Source organism: Lagopus leucura, unplaced genomic scaffold, assembly GCF_019238085.1.
Source record: "Lagopus leucura isolate 7727_CA_CO unplaced genomic scaffold, USGS_WTPT01 Super-Scaffold_100004, whole genome shotgun sequence".
NCBI lineage: Eukaryota > Metazoa > Chordata > Aves > Galliformes > Phasianidae > Lagopus > Lagopus leucura.
Genome location: NW_024962264.1, coordinates 68,111,141 through 68,127,764, shown reverse-complemented (window position 1 = coordinate 68,127,764; position 16,624 = coordinate 68,111,141). Strand labels below are relative to the sequence as shown.

General features: G+C 41.9%; 1 protein-coding gene and 1 non-coding gene across 2 annotated transcripts in view; one reads left to right on the top strand and one right to left on the bottom strand.

The window, feature by feature from the left end:
- The window catches only part of DNAAF9 (dynein axonemal assembly factor 9), a 67,552-nt gene that overhangs the window by 34,438 nt on the left and 16,490 nt on the right, over window positions 1-16,624 (top strand). Inside the window, exons 21-28 of the mRNA XM_042870901.1 lie at window positions 2,476-2,579; window positions 5,581-5,727; window positions 10,439-10,527; window positions 10,729-10,827; window positions 11,096-11,213; window positions 13,113-13,201; window positions 14,463-14,621; window positions 16,461-16,586. Of these exons, the coding sequence (XP_042726835.1) occupies window positions 2,476-2,579; window positions 5,581-5,727; window positions 10,439-10,527; window positions 10,729-10,827; window positions 11,096-11,213; window positions 13,113-13,201; window positions 14,463-14,621; window positions 16,461-16,586 (931 nt within the window). The remainder of the gene's footprint in view (window positions 1-2,475; window positions 2,580-5,580; window positions 5,728-10,438; window positions 10,528-10,728; window positions 10,828-11,095; window positions 11,214-13,112; window positions 13,202-14,462; window positions 14,622-16,460; window positions 16,587-16,624) is intronic.
- On the bottom strand, window positions 1,855-1,937 carry TRNAL-CAG. The gene has a single exon. It is a non-coding gene; the product is annotated as a tRNA-Leu (tRNA).

Here is a 16,624-nt window from a genome sequence, read left to right as displayed (position 1 = left end):
CACCGAGGTTGGAAAAGACCTTCAAGATCATCCAGTCCATCCATCCACCTCTCACCAATAGCTCTCACTAAACCATGTCCCTCAACATGAAATCCAAATTGTGTGATTTTTCTTTGGGATCTGATAAAAACACTGTCCCAAGTGCTGTGTTTTGCCATCCTTATTCCTCTCCACATCAGTTTCATGAGGTACAGCTTTCTGGTGTCGTGAACAACGTGGTGAATTTGTTGACACCTAAGTTTTGTCTCCATTTTACTTGCTCTGAATTCAGATCTTGAATTCATGTTGCTAGCATTGCCCTACTTAGAATAGCAGTGTGTTATATAATAGTCATCTTTCCAATGCAGCTTTAGTGTTAACTGAAAGCTTCACTCCAAAACAGCTGTGTTCACAGCTCACAGACTCTGCTTTTTAGGTGCCTGATAGAATCACTACCTAAACGTTGTGACTTGAGTCATATCAAGCTCTTCTCAGTGTTATGGCTTCATAAAAAAATGAGCAGTTTTGAAGATCTCACTCTGAGTTACCTTTTCAAGAGAAAAATGGTCTAATTCTTCATTGTTTACCTAAATGTTGTTTGATAGATGGAGCTGTGTGTGCAGTCATTTGTAACTGTATCTCGTAGCTGTTCTGCTGCTCAGCTTTGCTTTTTCTTAGGGCATAGCTCCGAGCATTGCTGCTCTGTCAAATGAGATAACCTTTCCATTGTGTGCTTCCCTTTATGGGATGTGATCCTGCTTTCAGTGCATAACATAGCACAGGTAGCAGAGGTCCAGTGAACAGCCCCAGCTTATGGCTTCCCTATGCCAACCAGAAACTAGCTGTTTGCTGTATCAGTGTCTAGGACTTGGATGGAGCTGGCTTTTTATCCATGACGCTGCTGAGCCTTGCTGCTACTTGTCTTTCCAGCTGGTTCTCCCTGCCAGCAACCAGACTGTTCTCAGCCCTACAGAGAAGGACCTGGGGATCTTGATGGATGAAAAGCTTAACATGAGCCAGCAGTGTGCTCTTGTAGCTCAGAAAGCAAATGGTAACTTGGGCTCCATCAGAAGAGGGGTGGCCAGCAGGGACAAGGAGGTGATTGTCCCTTTCTACTCTGCCCTTCTGAGGCCCCATCTGCAGTACTGTGTCCAGGTCTGGAGCCCCCAGTACAAGAAAGACAGGGAGCTGTTGGAGAGGGTCCAGAGGAGAGCCACAAAGATGAGCAGAGGGCTGGAGCATCTCCCCTATGAAGACCACCCTGAGGGAGCTGGGCTTGTTCACACTGGAGAAAAGAAGGCTGCGGGGTGACCTCATTGCAGCCTGCAGTACCTAAAGGGAGCCTACAGACAGGAGGGGAGTCAGCTCTGTGAAAGGGTAGATAACAGCAGGACAAGGGGAAATGGTTTGAAGTACAGGGAGGGAAGATTGAGGTTGGATGTGAGGGGGAAGTTCTTGAGAGAGAGAGTGGTGAGGTGCTGGAACAGCTGCCCAGAGAGGCTGTGACGCCCCGTCCACCCCTGGAGGTGTTCAAGGCCAGGTTGGATGGGGCCCTGGGCAGCCTGGTCTGCTATGAAATGTGGAGGTTGGTGGCCCTGCATGTGCCAGGGAGTTGGAGCTTCATGATCCTTGAGGTCCCTTCTGACCCTGGCTGTTCTGTGATTCTGTAAGACATCATGAAAAAAGGAGATAAATGAATTCTCTGTCTCCTCTCTGCTATAGCATGCAGTGGCATGCAGGAAAATTGCTGCTGCAGGAAGCTGTCTCAGAACTCCAGCACAGTCAGTGTTAGGAAGGGGTCCTGCGGTCCAACTGCTGCTCAAACAGAGCAGCCCAGAGTGAGGTGCTGGGGGCCCACTGAGAAAAATGACAACTTGTCAGAAGTGGGATTCGAACCCACGCCTCCAGGGGAGACTGCGACCTGAACGCAGCGCCTTAGACCGCTCGGCCATCCTGACAGTGCTGTTATGCATCTGAGACAGTGATGAAGTGCTTAGGCAGCGTGTGCATGATGTGTGTTTGGGGTGGGTGTGAAATGGGTTTTTTGGCGTATGTGAGAGAAACAAGACGAGTCTGCAGGCAGAGGATTCCTCTTAATGAGAAAGTAAAGGGAAACCATCACCTCAAACATCTATTTTTTTAATGTCTGCATGATAGTTGTTATCATTTTGTCACTTTGCTGTATGCCTGCAAGCCTTTCTGATCTGATGATTTTCATGATCAGTGAGATTCAAGGGGTAAGACTAAAGCAAATGCAGACATAAACATAGCCATGATTACTTCTCTCTTCAGTGAGACCCAGTGAGCAACAGATAACCGTGCTGAGTGCTGCCTGAAAGCTACTGCAAAATTTTACTGAGGTATATTCCACAGAAAATATGATAAGATCCTGCAAGAACAGAGTTTGTTCCTCAGACAGAAGAGACATTCTTCACACAGTGCTGAGATACTGATATATCTCTAAACAACTCTTGTTTTTTTCCTTTCAAATGGCAGGCAAATTGTACTTCTTCTCAGATGGCATTCTATTCTGCGATCCCCACCATGGCAGCATTTCCATTTCAAAGGACCACATCAATTCTGTTTCTCTGTATGATGGGGTGAGTGGTTTTGTTTGTTCCTTCTATCATAAACTTTTAAATCAAATTTTAGCCTTGCTTCGAGGGTACTGATTCAAAGTGTTCAACGTTAGTTATGTTTCTGAGTGTGTATAAAACTAGTAAGTGATGCAAACATATCCCCAGGCTGGATGTGGCTCTGGGCAGCCTGGTCTGCTGATTGACGACCCTGCACATGGCAGGGGGGTTGAAACTAGATGATCATTGTGGTCCTTTTCAACCCAGGCCATTCCATGATTCTATGATCTATGCTTTTAGCATTGGTTGGCTAAGTCAGTTATTGGTCTGTGAAGCTTTAAGGAATAGAGGTGAGTTATTAGGCAGTGTTTTAACTGTGTAAAATTGCTCTTTAATGAAAAAGCTGAATGTAGCATTCACGAGACACCTAGATAGACCAGGCACAGAGAAGCTCAAGGCATTGTGAAATCCTGCGCTGTGTCAGAGGGTGAAATTCTGCATTCTGTTCAAAATACATTTAACCTTCAGCCCAACATTTGTGGCAGTGCACTCCTTATCTCCAAGGGTCACGAGAGCGTCTGTCTCATGTCGTAGGGCGTTGTGTAACTGACAGGGTGCAGGGAGGGATTGCTCCGTGTTCTCCAGGCTGGGAGGTGAAACAGAACGACGTGCTGCTTGTGATTGTGCACATGCCAAGTAATGGTGCTAAAAGACACGCTGTGAGGCGCATACTTCTGCCATTCTCATGATCAATTTATGTCTCTCCACTTAGTTTGCTAACTCTTGCCACCTAACAGTCTGCCTTTCTGGCTTAGTGAAATTAAGTTAGGTCCATGGCTGCAAAGCTTTTTGCTTTCCTCTTCAAGGCAGGCACGCTGCCTTAACCATTGCTTTTCAAGGGTGGAAAAGAGATTATTTGGGTAGGTTATTGTTTGCTAAGCACCCTCCAAAAAAATCTTTGTTTCCTTTAATTTCTGTTCTCTTCAGGTGCAGCTTTACACTTTTGTTCAGTGACCTCCAGAAGGCATTGTGTAGCCTCCATTTCATCATATAATGGAAGAAAACAGTAAAATACAATAAAAGTGTGTTATTCAAAACGATGGAGAGAATCTTACCTTAGCTGCCTTGTCTTGTACATCGTATTGCTTGCCCCGTGATCGTTTAAGAAGTTATTTTAACACTGACCTTCCTTCTATTGTTTGACTCAAGACACTCACTTTCATAAAACTTGCTATTTATGGGGACCTGGATATCATTCTTGACCTGGTGCCAGATTTTTGTGTCAAGTTAAACCTTGACAAGGGAGCATTTTATTGTTCAACTGACTTGGCGTAATGCAAGGGTGGGGAGCTTAAATGTTGAGAAGTGTCAGGAGAAGAAAGGTAATTGTTAGCATGTTTTTTCTTCAAGTTATTGCGAGGACAGTATTGATGAAAAGTGGAGGATAATTAAATGCTGGGATTCAAGTAAAAGATACAAAGAGCTACAGTTTCTTAGCAGCTGTCTCAAGATGCTTCCTTCCCTGACTTGCAAAAGTTTGCATTTCTGCCTCTAATGTGTTGTAAGCTTCTCTGTTCTGAGCATCTAGCTGCCAGCTATGCTCCTGGAGTCGTTGGGGATCACAGACATCCAGCACTGGAGGATAGGGCACATTGCTCGCAAAGCTTTGCTGTGAAGGTTGAAAGCAAGTAACATCCTGTTCCAGTCTTGTGAGAGCTAGACACAATCTCTACTTTCCTGGGATGTGAAGCACCACTCTGCTCTGTTCTAGCATAATACCAGCCATCCTAGGGGGTAAAAGAGGATAAAATATCCAGCAGGCTGCTTTGCCCCCCAGTCTCCAAACTTCCAGGTTTAGTTCTCTTCTGTAGTGTTCAGTGTCTCAGTAAAGTTTAGCAAGGCATCCTAACTGTATAAAGCTTAGAGACACTTAGTTAATTTCTACTAAGTATTGATGTTTGTAAGTACTTGAATCTAGTATTTGCTTTGGTCATTAGTCATCAAGTGAATAAATATTATGGAGTGATAGTTAGATTGGGCATTCCACATGCAGATTGCAGCATGTGAGTTTGCTTTTCAGTTGCTCTTCATGACATCTTTGTTACCCTGTGGAATTCAGATCTAAGTCTGTAGGCCCAAAAGCTGAAAGCATTTTCTCTTAAGAGAAATTCTCCTCCTAGAATGCCTTCTTATTGTTGTTCAGTAACCTCAGTGACTTCAGGAGATGACTTTTATAGTTAAACCCTGAGTCAGCAAAGGGTGTAATTCATCTCTGAGTCAGCAAAGGGTAGAGGTCCTGTTTGCAGATGTCACTGAATTGATACCATTGAATTGATTTACTTGTGTAAATGTTCCCCAATTTGAGCCTTCTTTTAAAATCAGTGAGGAGAGTTCTTTCAGCTCAGTTTGCAATAGCACCATGCCATCCTCTTGATGTCAGATTGACATTACTCTTCTGGAGTGCCTGTGTCAAAGGAGACGGATGGATGTAGATATAGAGCTGTTCAACGTTTAGATGTTGAACTGGGGGACATGGATAAGTGGGGAGTTTTGGTCATAGGGGGATGGTTGGACCGGATGATCTTAGAGATATTTTCCAACCTTGATGATATTATGACTCTATGAGATAAGGGTGGCTCTGTTGTAACGCTTTAGCAGGCCTAGAATTCTAGCTTTTGGGGGAAGGAATAGATATTAAAACTAAAGTGTTTTTTTGTTTTTTTGTTTTTTTTTTTTTTGTGAGTGCTTTTAAGGATTCAAAGCTTGTAGGAACAATCTCAGAGGCTTTCTTTTAAAGTTTATGATATTGCTAATTGCTGCAAGGTAGAAACTGAGAAGTTGTGCAAGTGGCTGCAGGTAATTCTTGCTGCACACAACTTCTATGGAAGCTAAGCCATTAAGACCTTTATGAGTGCCAGCTGTGACTTTCACTTTTCTTTCTTGATATGTTTAACATTTTAAGTTTTTTTTTTTCCTCACTTTAATAACTGTTATTCACAAATTATCTTGTTTATTCCTTTTCTAGGATTCGACTAGCATTGTTGCTGCTCTCTTTGTAGACTTCAAAAGCTCCTTGCTTGCTCATCTACCAATTGAATTCCATACCCGAGACAACTTTTTGATGATTGCACTTTTTCCCAAAACCAAGATTTATAAAGCTTTTTATTCACAGGTAAAGTAAATAAAGGTTAGAAACTTTTTTTTTTTCTTCTCCCCACTCAAAACAATTACCCTTCATGTTTGAGAGACAAGAGTTGAATGTGTTAACATCTGCCTTGAGTAACTACGTTTACAAAGAAAAAGGGATTTGTTTTTCACATTAAAGAGCTGCTAAAGCTTGTCATCTGGTAAGTAGATGCAGAAAAGTTTAAGATATGGAATCGTTCTTCAGTTGTTTATCATAAGCAAAACCTTTCCTTGCAACTCCATGCTCACACTTTGGAAGGCAGAAGAGGTGGTTAATACTGATGGAGCAACAGGTTAGGAAATAGATTGAAAACTTCTGTGAAAATGGATGGAGGGTATTGAAAGGGGGCTGTGATTTTAGAAACTGCTTGTTGTCTTTCATATTTCAGCTTTTTCCAAGGTATAGCAGCCTACAACTGTAGGAAGGGCTTTTGCAGAGGTCTTATTCATTAGTGGCAGATAACAAGGGGAGGTAAGCACAGACTGCAGCTTTGAGCTGGACAAAAAAAAAAAAAACGGAGGAGGTTTAACAAAAGCAAGTGTAGAGTCTTGCATCTGGGGAGGAATAATTGCATGCACCAGTACAGGTTGGGGGATGACCTGCTGGAGGGGAGCTCTGCGGAAAGGGACCTGGGTGTCCTGGTGGATGACAGGTCGGCCATGAGCCAGCAGTGTGCCCTTGTGGCCAAGAGAGCCAATGGCATCCTGGGGTGCATTAAAAAGAGCGTGGCCAGCAGGTCGAGGGAGGTGATCCTCCCCCTCTGCTCTGCCCTGGTAAGACCTCATCTGGAGCACTGCGTCCAGTTCTGGGCTCCCCAGTACAAAAAAGACAGGGATCTCTTGGAAAGAGTCCAGCGGAGGGCCACGAAGATGGTGAAGGGACTGGAGCATCTCTCCTCTGAGGAAAGGCTGAGGGAACTGGGTCTGTTCAGCCTTGAGAAAAGGAGACTGAGAGGCGACCTGATCCAGGTCTATAAATATCTAAGGTGTGGGGGGCAGATTGGCGAGGCCGGACTCTTTTCAGTGGCGAGTGGAGACAGGACAAGGGGAAATGGCCAGAAACTGGAGCATAGGAAGTTCCGCACAAACATGTGCAAGAACTTCTTTACAGTGAGGTGACGGAGCACTGGAACAGGCTGCCCAGGGAGGTGGTGGAGTCTCCTTCTCTGGAGATGTTCAAGACCTGCCTGGATGCCTACCTGTGTGACCTGCTGTAAGGAACCTGCTTTGGCAGGGGGGTTGGACTCGATGATCTCTGGAGGTCCCTTCCAACCCCTGCAATTCTGTGAAGGTGCAAACTGAATATTAGGAGAGTGGGTATTCAGCAGAGAGAGCTGCAGCAATGGAATAGGGAACTCAGAAAGCAAATCTCCAGCTTTGAAGGTTTTGGAAACTTGGCTGGGGAAATGAATGGCTAAGCTGGTCTGTCCTGCTTTCATCAGAAGGTTGGTATGGAGACTTTTAGAGGATCTCTTCTAGCCAGGAATCTGGCTTTTCTGCAAGAGCTGTGGCAACTCTACTGCAGATTTGAAACGGCTTCAGGCCGCCCTGCCCTGTAGTCCTTCCCAAGAGCTGATTGCTCCTGGTCTTAGGAATTTGCACTAAGTCTGAGAAACTTCAACTTAGTGTACATTTCTAGTGAGTGTGCTGCTTGCTAGGGCTTCATGGTCACCATGTGCTTTCATTTTGTCTTCTGAAGTCAGTGATTGCTCTAAGGCTTGTTTTCTAGTGGTTGCATTTTAAATGTAGTGCTGGTGTATAATTGGCTACAGCAATTGCATGTAGTGGCAGAGGTTCTATTGTGTTTCTTGTGGTTAGACACGTTCGGATTGTGATCCTTTGGGAAGTTTGGTTTAAGTCTTTAAGTATCCCATATGGCACTGTTCTATTTTCTGAGTAAATTGCCCTTATGCATTCGAATGCAGAGGCTTTTAATGAGCAAAACTTTATAACAATAGCTTTTGAGGAAGTGAGTCTGGAGACTTTAGGAGTTCACAGGGGTTTTAGCAGGCGATCATAAGCCTGGACTGGAAAAGACCACCTAGATCAATGTGTACAGTCCCCACTGGTAGCATTAATGACTCCATAAAATTTCTCCTTCTTTTATCTTAAGTGCTTTGACTTCTCCCACTATGTTTGGCTGGGGATGTTTTGTTTGGTTTTGAATTTCTAACTGATTTTATTAGGTCTACTTTTAAACCTGGTTTTATTTAGTTTTCCCAGTGGGAATGTTTGAGCTATTCAGAGATTTCAGACCTATTCTTTCTGGCTTATTTGGCCTGATGAAATAAAACCAGATCCTTTTTAGTCTGCCATTATAAAAATGTTCTCCTTTCCTCTAATCATTGTAATAGTTCTCTTTTGATTTGTTTCTTTTTTGACTGTAGACATCCAAACTGTGTGCAGTATTGTAGAGAGGGGTATTTGTTTCTTCTATAGACAAAATAATAGTGCTCATCAGTAGTTCAGAGTTGCCTGCAGTTTGAATTTGCACTACTACTTCATTGGAACAGGCTGCCCAAGGAGGTTTTGGATGCCCCATCCCTGGAGGCATTCGAGGCCAGGCTGGATGTGGCTCTGGGCAGCCTGGTCTGCTGGTTGGTGACCCTGCACACAGCAAGGGGGTTGGAACCAGATGATCATTGTGGTTCTTTTCAACCCAGGCCATTCTATGATTCTGTGATATTGTCTAGAGTTAACAGATAGCAGACCTTTTTTCTGAGGAACACCTTCAGGTCCCCTTCTGCTGGGGCATGTTTAGTAGGCACGACGGTGATGGATTGGCAGTTGCACTTGATGATCCTTGTGGTCTTTTCGAACTGTAATGATTCAGTTATTTCACCATTGACACTCCAGCTGATTCTAGTAGTGCTTGTGTCTTCATTCTTGCTTTCTTTCTTACCTGCCTCATACTTTTGTCTGGTGCATTCCACTGTTACTCATTAGATAGTTGTTTCTAAAGCATCACAGTGCTCCACGATGGTCATCCAACTTAGTTTCTTCACAATCCTGTTGATTCACTTCAGTTCATATCAGATCATTGCAGAGGGTGTCATGGAACCTACTCTTAAGCAACCAATCACAGTTTTTAGGATTTATCAGTTTCTGATCCGGCATCAAACTTTGCTCAAGTTCAAGTGGATGAAACGTATCGTTTGTCTAGGAGGTGGTATCTCATGAACGAAGACTGTGCATGAGACCAGGTGTTCCTCAGTATGTAAGCCATGTGAATCAGGTATTATATTTTGTTAGTGTCTTTCTTCAGCTGTTTATTGCTTTTCTCCAAAATCTATTCTAAAACCACGTACAACTGGAGTTCTGTAAACACGTTTGTTGCTCGACAGACCAGTAGCTGCAAGGATTCACTGAACTGCAGCTCGTGGTTTTACTTTTCTGCAGTCGTATGACATGTGGTGCCTTGTTTAACAGACTTCGTGTAAGTATGATCTAATTACTTTAAGCCCCCCTTGAAATAGAAAACAGCAGTTCCCCATCCCTTCAGATCTCAGTGCTTTCTATTCCTTGTAACTGCAGTGTTGGTTGCAAGACTTTAAGCACGCAGCAATGGAATCTGGTTGGAGGATCCTGCAAAGAGGCAGCAGTTTCTCTCACATCTTCACTGTAATTGATAGTTGAGGTGGCTTTGCTTAGGCTTTGGGATTTTCTCTGTTGTTTTTTCGTATTTTATAATACTGTAGCAGCTTTTTTCCTCTCTTTTCAGTCATACAAAAGGGACGCTTTTTGTAAACCAGTTTTCTTGGTTTCTTTTTACAAGTTCTCACCCAATCTGACCTGCGTTTTCACCCAGCCCTTTGACTTGTAAAGAGGACATTTTTCTGTTTACCAGTCCCTCTTCCCATCCCTCGTAGACATTTTCCCTGGTCTCTTCTACACGTTTCTTGAAGCCATTATTTCTTTGGCTGCGTGGCTCGTTCTGCAGAAGCGATTCAGGCTTTTGTTAATATCACAACTTTATTTTATTTTCATGTGTTTTGTCTCGGTGTTCATTGTGCTTGGGATGCCTATTTGTTAATGGCAAGCAGTCTTCCTCCTCACACTCTGCCCAAATTGTTTCATCTTGTAGAAAATTATTGTGAAAAATGACAATGGCAGTTGCCTTTACTTAGGAGAAGAAGGGAAATACTGAATGCTTAAACGACTGCATGATTCATCTGAATCTGATTTCTAGTTTCAGAATGCCATTCATATTAATGTGACTTGGCCAGAGCAATAGGATGTCAGCCAAAATACTGTTCCCTAGAGAAATGAGGACTTGGTAGGTTGTGAAAAGGCATTTTTTCTTAAATTTCTAGAAATAAGGTTGCTGCAGTCTTACCTAATGGTAATTAGAACAGTAATTAAAGGAGATATATATGAATTCAGTTCCTGCTGTGCTGCAGTTGGACTATAAGTGCTTTGCATTTGTAGTAGTTAGGCATGCCAGGACTGAGTGATAAATGTGGAACTGGGCTGCTTCAATCAAGTTATTTCTTAAAGTAATTCCAGTCTGGTAAGGCTTTCAAATCTGATCTGTGGAGACTTACTCTGTGTTTTGAATACTTTCAACAAAACCAGTATTGTGAAAGACAGTTGTAATGGCTAGCTAAAATGAATGTATCTTGTAGGTGAATGAAGGCAAGTCTTAACACAAATTTTACAAACTAATGATTCTTATGAGTTGTCCTTTGCTGTTGCAGGTTTTCTCTTCATGGCAAAACCAGACAAACTCAGGATTATCTTTAAGGGTTGTCCAGGAAGAATTCCTGTCTGTGGAACAAAAGAGACTGTAAGTTTGTGCTACGTGTAATTGTAGGTTAACTATGTGCTGTCATCAGAAAAATGCTGACACGGATTTTGATAATGATTCAAAAAGAAATTGCTGCATTCTTAATGCAAAGCTCTTTTGTTTTTTTGTGCCATCTGGTTTAAAGAAGAAAAACTTCTAGGCTTTTCTTTCAACTAACCAATTAATTCTGTGCTTTTTTAGGCATTCCAGTGTTCAGAAGCTGTTCAGTTCTTTGTCTTTTCCTTCTGGGGAAAGATGCAATGAGCTGAAAATATCTGCTGCCCTCCCAGAGTTAGAGAGGTGAGAAATGATTTCTATTTCTAAGGGATTAGGCTCAAAAGGAACAGTGCAAAAAATATTTTGGTACACGTAATGCTTGTCTAGAAATTGCTTATGTACTAAGCCTATCTTCCCATTTGATATGTTTTTGAATTATTTTGAATTATTTCCTCCCTGGGAAGCTTCTGTTTGACCTTTTCACAATGCTACTGGAGTAATTTCCCAGCTAGTTATACAAATGAAGTATTTTGCTCTTAACTGGGAGAACATATCTTTTCTTTCCTGAAAGGTTCATGCAGCACTTCGCTGTCAGCAGTGTCAGTCGTGAGCCAATAATGTCAGCACATCTTCCTATTTTATTGCAACAGTCAGAAACCATTCCTGACAGCAGAGCCGAAAGCGATAAGGTAAGCAAGCAGTACAGCATTGCCTCCCATCCCTAGTCCTGTTTACTACATAATTATCCAAAGAGGCTGTGGATGCCCTGACCCTGGAGGTGTTCAATGCCAGGTTGGATGGGGCCCTGGGCAGCCTGGTTTGGTATTAAATGTGGAGGTTGGTGGCCCTGCATGTGGCAGGGAGGTTGGAGCTTGGTGATGCTTGAGGTCTCTTCCAACCCAAGCCATTCTATGATGCAGTGTCATCCATTGCAAGACAGATGTAAACCCTCTCTGCCTCCTTTCCAGTACCACCAGTTCATCCTGAGCTTGCTTCAAGTCTGTTCCTTAGAATAAATTGCCCTGTCCTGTTTATGTGACTTGTTTTTTCTTTTTCATATAAACAATCTTTTGGAAGTGCTGATGGCCCTTCAACCTGATAAAATAGAGGCAGAAAATGAGGAGCAGATCTTCAACTGAACATTTTTCTCTCATGTCCAGAGATTCAGCCCCGAAGCAGTAGTTTGTTTTTATGAATTGCTGAATAATTTAATGGAATTGTTCTCTGGAACATAAGTCCTTTAAATAGCATGGAGGTAGCACATGATATTTAACATTTGCTGATATTATCTGTGGAACATTCTGTTCTCTATAGGGGCAGCAACAATTGTCAAACTTACGGGGTGCTTTAAATAGGATTTCAGTAGAAATTATTTCTTTGTAACTTTCCAGCATTTGAAGTCTGCTGTCAGCAAGAAAACCAAGGCAGCAGAAATATGGCCTTTTTCTCTGAATATTGTAATATGATGACAGCCTTATTTCCTAGGGTCTAGCTCAGCCACCATACTGACATTTAATTTAAGTATTAAATAATAAGCCCTTCCTTCTGGTGTTAGATCTGATTTTAAACTTGGTTTAAATGTCTTTGTGAATGGTTAAAGATTCTTTTAACATTCATACCAGTTTCTATAAAGCACTCAATCTTTTCCTCTATATTTATTATATATACTCAATGCCTGTGGGCATCCAAAATAAAACAGGATACAAATAATGTACAGGTGACTGTCTTCAGCAATAATATGGCTAGAATCTGGAAGAAGTAATTAATCTGTTAGTAATAGGAACCATTACCAGAGTAATTTCCTTCAGCACAGCACAGAGTGGTTTTTAACCACATTTCCAGAGCTCATTTGCTTGCCTCTGTACCACATGGTTTAGAGCTATATATGCTTTGGAGTTGCACTCTGGCTCTCTCTGTGTTTCTCTGCTCTGATCCCACTCTGAACACCTCAAAGAATGCAAAGAATGGCAGCAGGGCTGCTGTATGCAGGAAAACTCTTGCCATGTTGGAGCTGTTACTGTGCAGCCTCTTCCCAGTCCTCCTCAAAGCTGCACAGAGTTTTGCTTAAAGCTGTCATCAGTTTTCCTTACGACACACTCAGCATTCAGTTTCAGAAACCTGGTGTTTCTCTGTGTTTGACAGCAGGGCTGTTCAAAATACATCATCACTTCCTTGGAGCTGTTTTCTCAAATGCTGTTGTATGTATTTAAATTTACCCTTTTCGTCATAACCTGTTTGGTGTCTGCAGTGTTCTGTCTCACATTTGCATTGATATTTACATTAGTGTAGATTTTAAGGTAAGGTTTTGATGTAATGGTTTTTTGATAATAGTCTGTTGTATTTGATTATCCTTTCATTGTATTTAAGGTATGAAAACAGTGATAAAACATCTTTCTTAAATGATCTATTATCTGATTGAATATGTAAATGCCTTACACTCATTGTTCACTGCCTTGCTGTTTGTGAGTTAATGCCACTTGATTTTTGTATTTTGATTTGAGGTTTTATGGAGATAAAGCATTATGTGCATACGTTGCTGGCTCATTTCTGATCTTTCAAGTTCTTCCCTTTCCTCCCCTGTGTTTCAGGTGGTTATCACCATCATAACAGGTCTTCCAGGATGTCGCTCCAGTGATCTGTGTGCTTTTCTCATCACTTTTAACAAGGAGCATGGGAGGTTCGTATGGTTCTGGTTTCAGTGTCCATAGCAGTGGTGTTGTGTATCATCAGAGCTGCTCGATGTGAAGGAAATAGAATTAGGAATGCTTCACTTTTTTTAAAAGAATATCTCGGTTTCTGACTTATAATTAGGTGTATTATTGAATTTATTCTTGTAATTATTACCACGGACTTTTAAATAGTTTCTGCACAGCACAGGCTAGAGTGTATTTTTGATGGGGAAGCACTAAATGAGTACAACTCAATTATTTTGGGTATCTCATTTAACTGCAATGCAAGGTAGATTCAGAGAAAAAAAAACACCACAAAATTTCTTTGTTGATATTCCTTATTCCAAATATCAGAGGTGTCATTATAGATCTGATCTATCTGGAACTGCCACTGCTGCTGTGGGCAGCTGAATCATAAAAGGGCCAAATGAATCCTGTCTGAAGCATGGAAGTGAACTTGTCACAATGTTAGGAGCTTCCATTTACTGACTTACGTGGTAATGCATCATTTCTTCTTGGAGAAAAGACTGTATTAATGATCCTTTCAACAGCATTGTTTTTAATCTGCCCTACTTTCCATTCTGTATGTGCAGCAGGGAGGTGTATTCAGGACATGTATTGCAAAAAGACAAATCCGCTGTAGGGATTTACCATTCTATGTGTTAATATAGATCTTTGATCTGGGAAACAAGGCATTTTAAATCTTACAGCCAAGCACCGTAGAGAGTTGAATCTCTGTAAGGTTCTGGATTGTTGTCTTGTGTCACTTTTAACTCAGAGTCTTCGTATTAGCAAGCTGATGTGGAATATCTTGGTGGTTGTTTTTCTAGGGTGAACGCTTCAGGTGAGTTTTGAATGGTCTGTAATGCCAACTTTCAGTAAGTTTTCCACACAAACGCTGTTATTACATCTCGCAGTGAAATATTTTCATGCCCAGAGTTCTTAAATCACATTAGTTTAAGTTCTGATAACTGCATTGTGAATGAAGATCAGAATTGCTCATGTGGTGATGTGCATCATTTGTGTAAAAAAAGAAAAACACAGAAACAAAAACACAACAAGGAGAAAGCACAAACCCTTTTGGCACTGATTGAAGGAATGTGTTCATGCTGAAATGATAGAAAACTAAGTAAATTCCTCTTTCCCATGTGTTATGAGAGATGTGGAGCCTTGAGGATTGTCGGGTTTCTTTTTGGTGGGTCGAAACAAAAAGTAAACGGAAACATGATGTCAGAACACTTATTTTGTTGTTGTTTTCTGTTGTTTCAGGTGGCTAGTTTATCGACAGACTATGGATAGCCCTGAGTGTTTTAGTGCAGCCCACTTCCAGCGTTATCTCTCTGGTGTCCTGGAGGCTCAGCAAAAGCACAGCGTCCGTCAGTCCGCCTATGCCAGGAGGAGCAAACGGCTGTTAGTGGTCTTGCAAGGGTAAGTGTTTGAACTTTGTTTGGACTGTAGCACAGAGTAGGGGATTTTCTGTTCACTTCCTGTTTCCAAGGTGTTTTTAATGTACTTCCATCACTTGCAGGCATTCATGTTTCAGTTCTAATGCGTGGTTCTCTCTTAATTCTGTTTAATGTACACACTAAACTCAACTTTCCTGCTGCTTGTTAATTTTATTGCTTGCTGCTCCATTGCAGGAAAAAATACCCACAAATATACAAAGTCTTCCTTTCTTGACATGGGAGGAAAGACTGAATTTGGTCTGTATCCTCTGTTTGAGAGATTGGCTTTTGGCCTCTTATCCTTTCCTGCTGTACCCTAGTCTGTTGACTAAATGGTTTTAAGTTGAAGAAGGGAAGATTTAGTTTGGATGTCAGGGGGAGGTTCTTTACAGAGAGAGTGGTGAGGTGCTGGAACAGCTGCCCAGAGAGGCTGTGATGCCCCGTTCATCCCTGGAGGTGTTCAAGGCCAGGTTGGATGGGGCCCTGGGCAGTCTGGTCTAGTATGAAATGTGGAGGTTGGTGGCCCTGCATGTGGCAGGGGGTTGGAGCTTCATGATCCTTGAGGTCCCTTCCAACCTGTTCATTGTGTGATTCTGTTGTTAAATAGCACTCCAGTGGAACAGATATTCCTGTCCCCCCCACAACAGCCCCAGACATCCTAGATAGAGAGGTGATGGTCCTTCCAAGGCTGTTTCATGCTCACATTCATCAGTTTTGTCTTCATGTTTGTATTCTCACATCTCCTTCAGACCTATAAGAGCCCTGGTTGCCCATATTTAAAGCCATAGATTTAGGCATGGACAATAGGGCACAGACAACATGAGATTATGTTGCCAGCTGCACTCTAGAGCTGCAGGTGAATATTCTTGAATGTCTCTCTGTAGCATTACTGTAATGCATAGAGGGAGGGTTGCATATTGTAGTTCCTGTTGGTACACAAATGAATTATTGGCAACAGACCTATACTTTGCAACTAACAAAATGGTAAAATACACAATAAATGTTGTAATTGTTAAAGAATGCAGAAAAGCATTCGCTAGCTTCATGTTGTACCTTTCACGTACCGTTTTCTTTGTAAGGTTGCAAAAATACTGAAATTGTTTTGATGAAAAATGAGGGTGGAGCACCTCCCTATTTCTTTCAGAGGAAGATCCATTGTGTTTGAGGCATTAGATGACTGAGAACGTTTTGGTAACTTCTAATTTGTGCAGCTTCAGAACGGAATTTAATTTCAAGAAGTGTGATATGGTATGAAATACAGGCTATAATCATCTCTCTCGGCTACGAACGGTGCCATCAACTTTTGAAAGATCAGTGAATGCTAGACAATCATTAATGAACAAATTTGTAGTTTTTTAGAAGGAAGTGCCCATTCAGTTTGCAGTGTTTTTTTTCTCAAAATAGAAACTTGAAAGCCTGAGGTGCTGCGTGTCTTGCTTATTTTTTTTTTTTAAACAGAGAATGAACATGCTGCAATAAGGATAAGAACCAATCCTTATTTTTTTCCCTTCAGTATTTACCATCTTTTTGTATTTTTTTCTCCTTCCATTTCGTAGGACAAAAAAATAGTTTTGGATTGGAAGAGATGTTAAATAACGGTATCATTCTTCATCCCTGCTGTGGGTCAGGGGGCCGCCAGTGGTCAAGTTGCCCAGGGCCCCATCCAACGTGGCAGTCCTTACTTTAATTCTTTTTTAGCTACAAAAAAAAAAAGTGACATGAGTTTTCAACCTTCTAGATGATGAGAGATAGGAAGGAGAGGTGATGCCGAAAGATTTTGCTCTGTTCCTCTGAAACCTTGTTTTGCTTTGTTCTCTTACAGATATACTGACGTTATTGATGTTGTGCAGGCTCTACAAACTCATCCTGACCCAGATGTGAAGTCTTCTTTCATCATTGGGGCAGTTAATACTTGTGTTGAGCCACTGAGCTGCTATATAGAGCACAGGTATACTACAGAATATTTCTAGCTGTCTGAGAATGGGT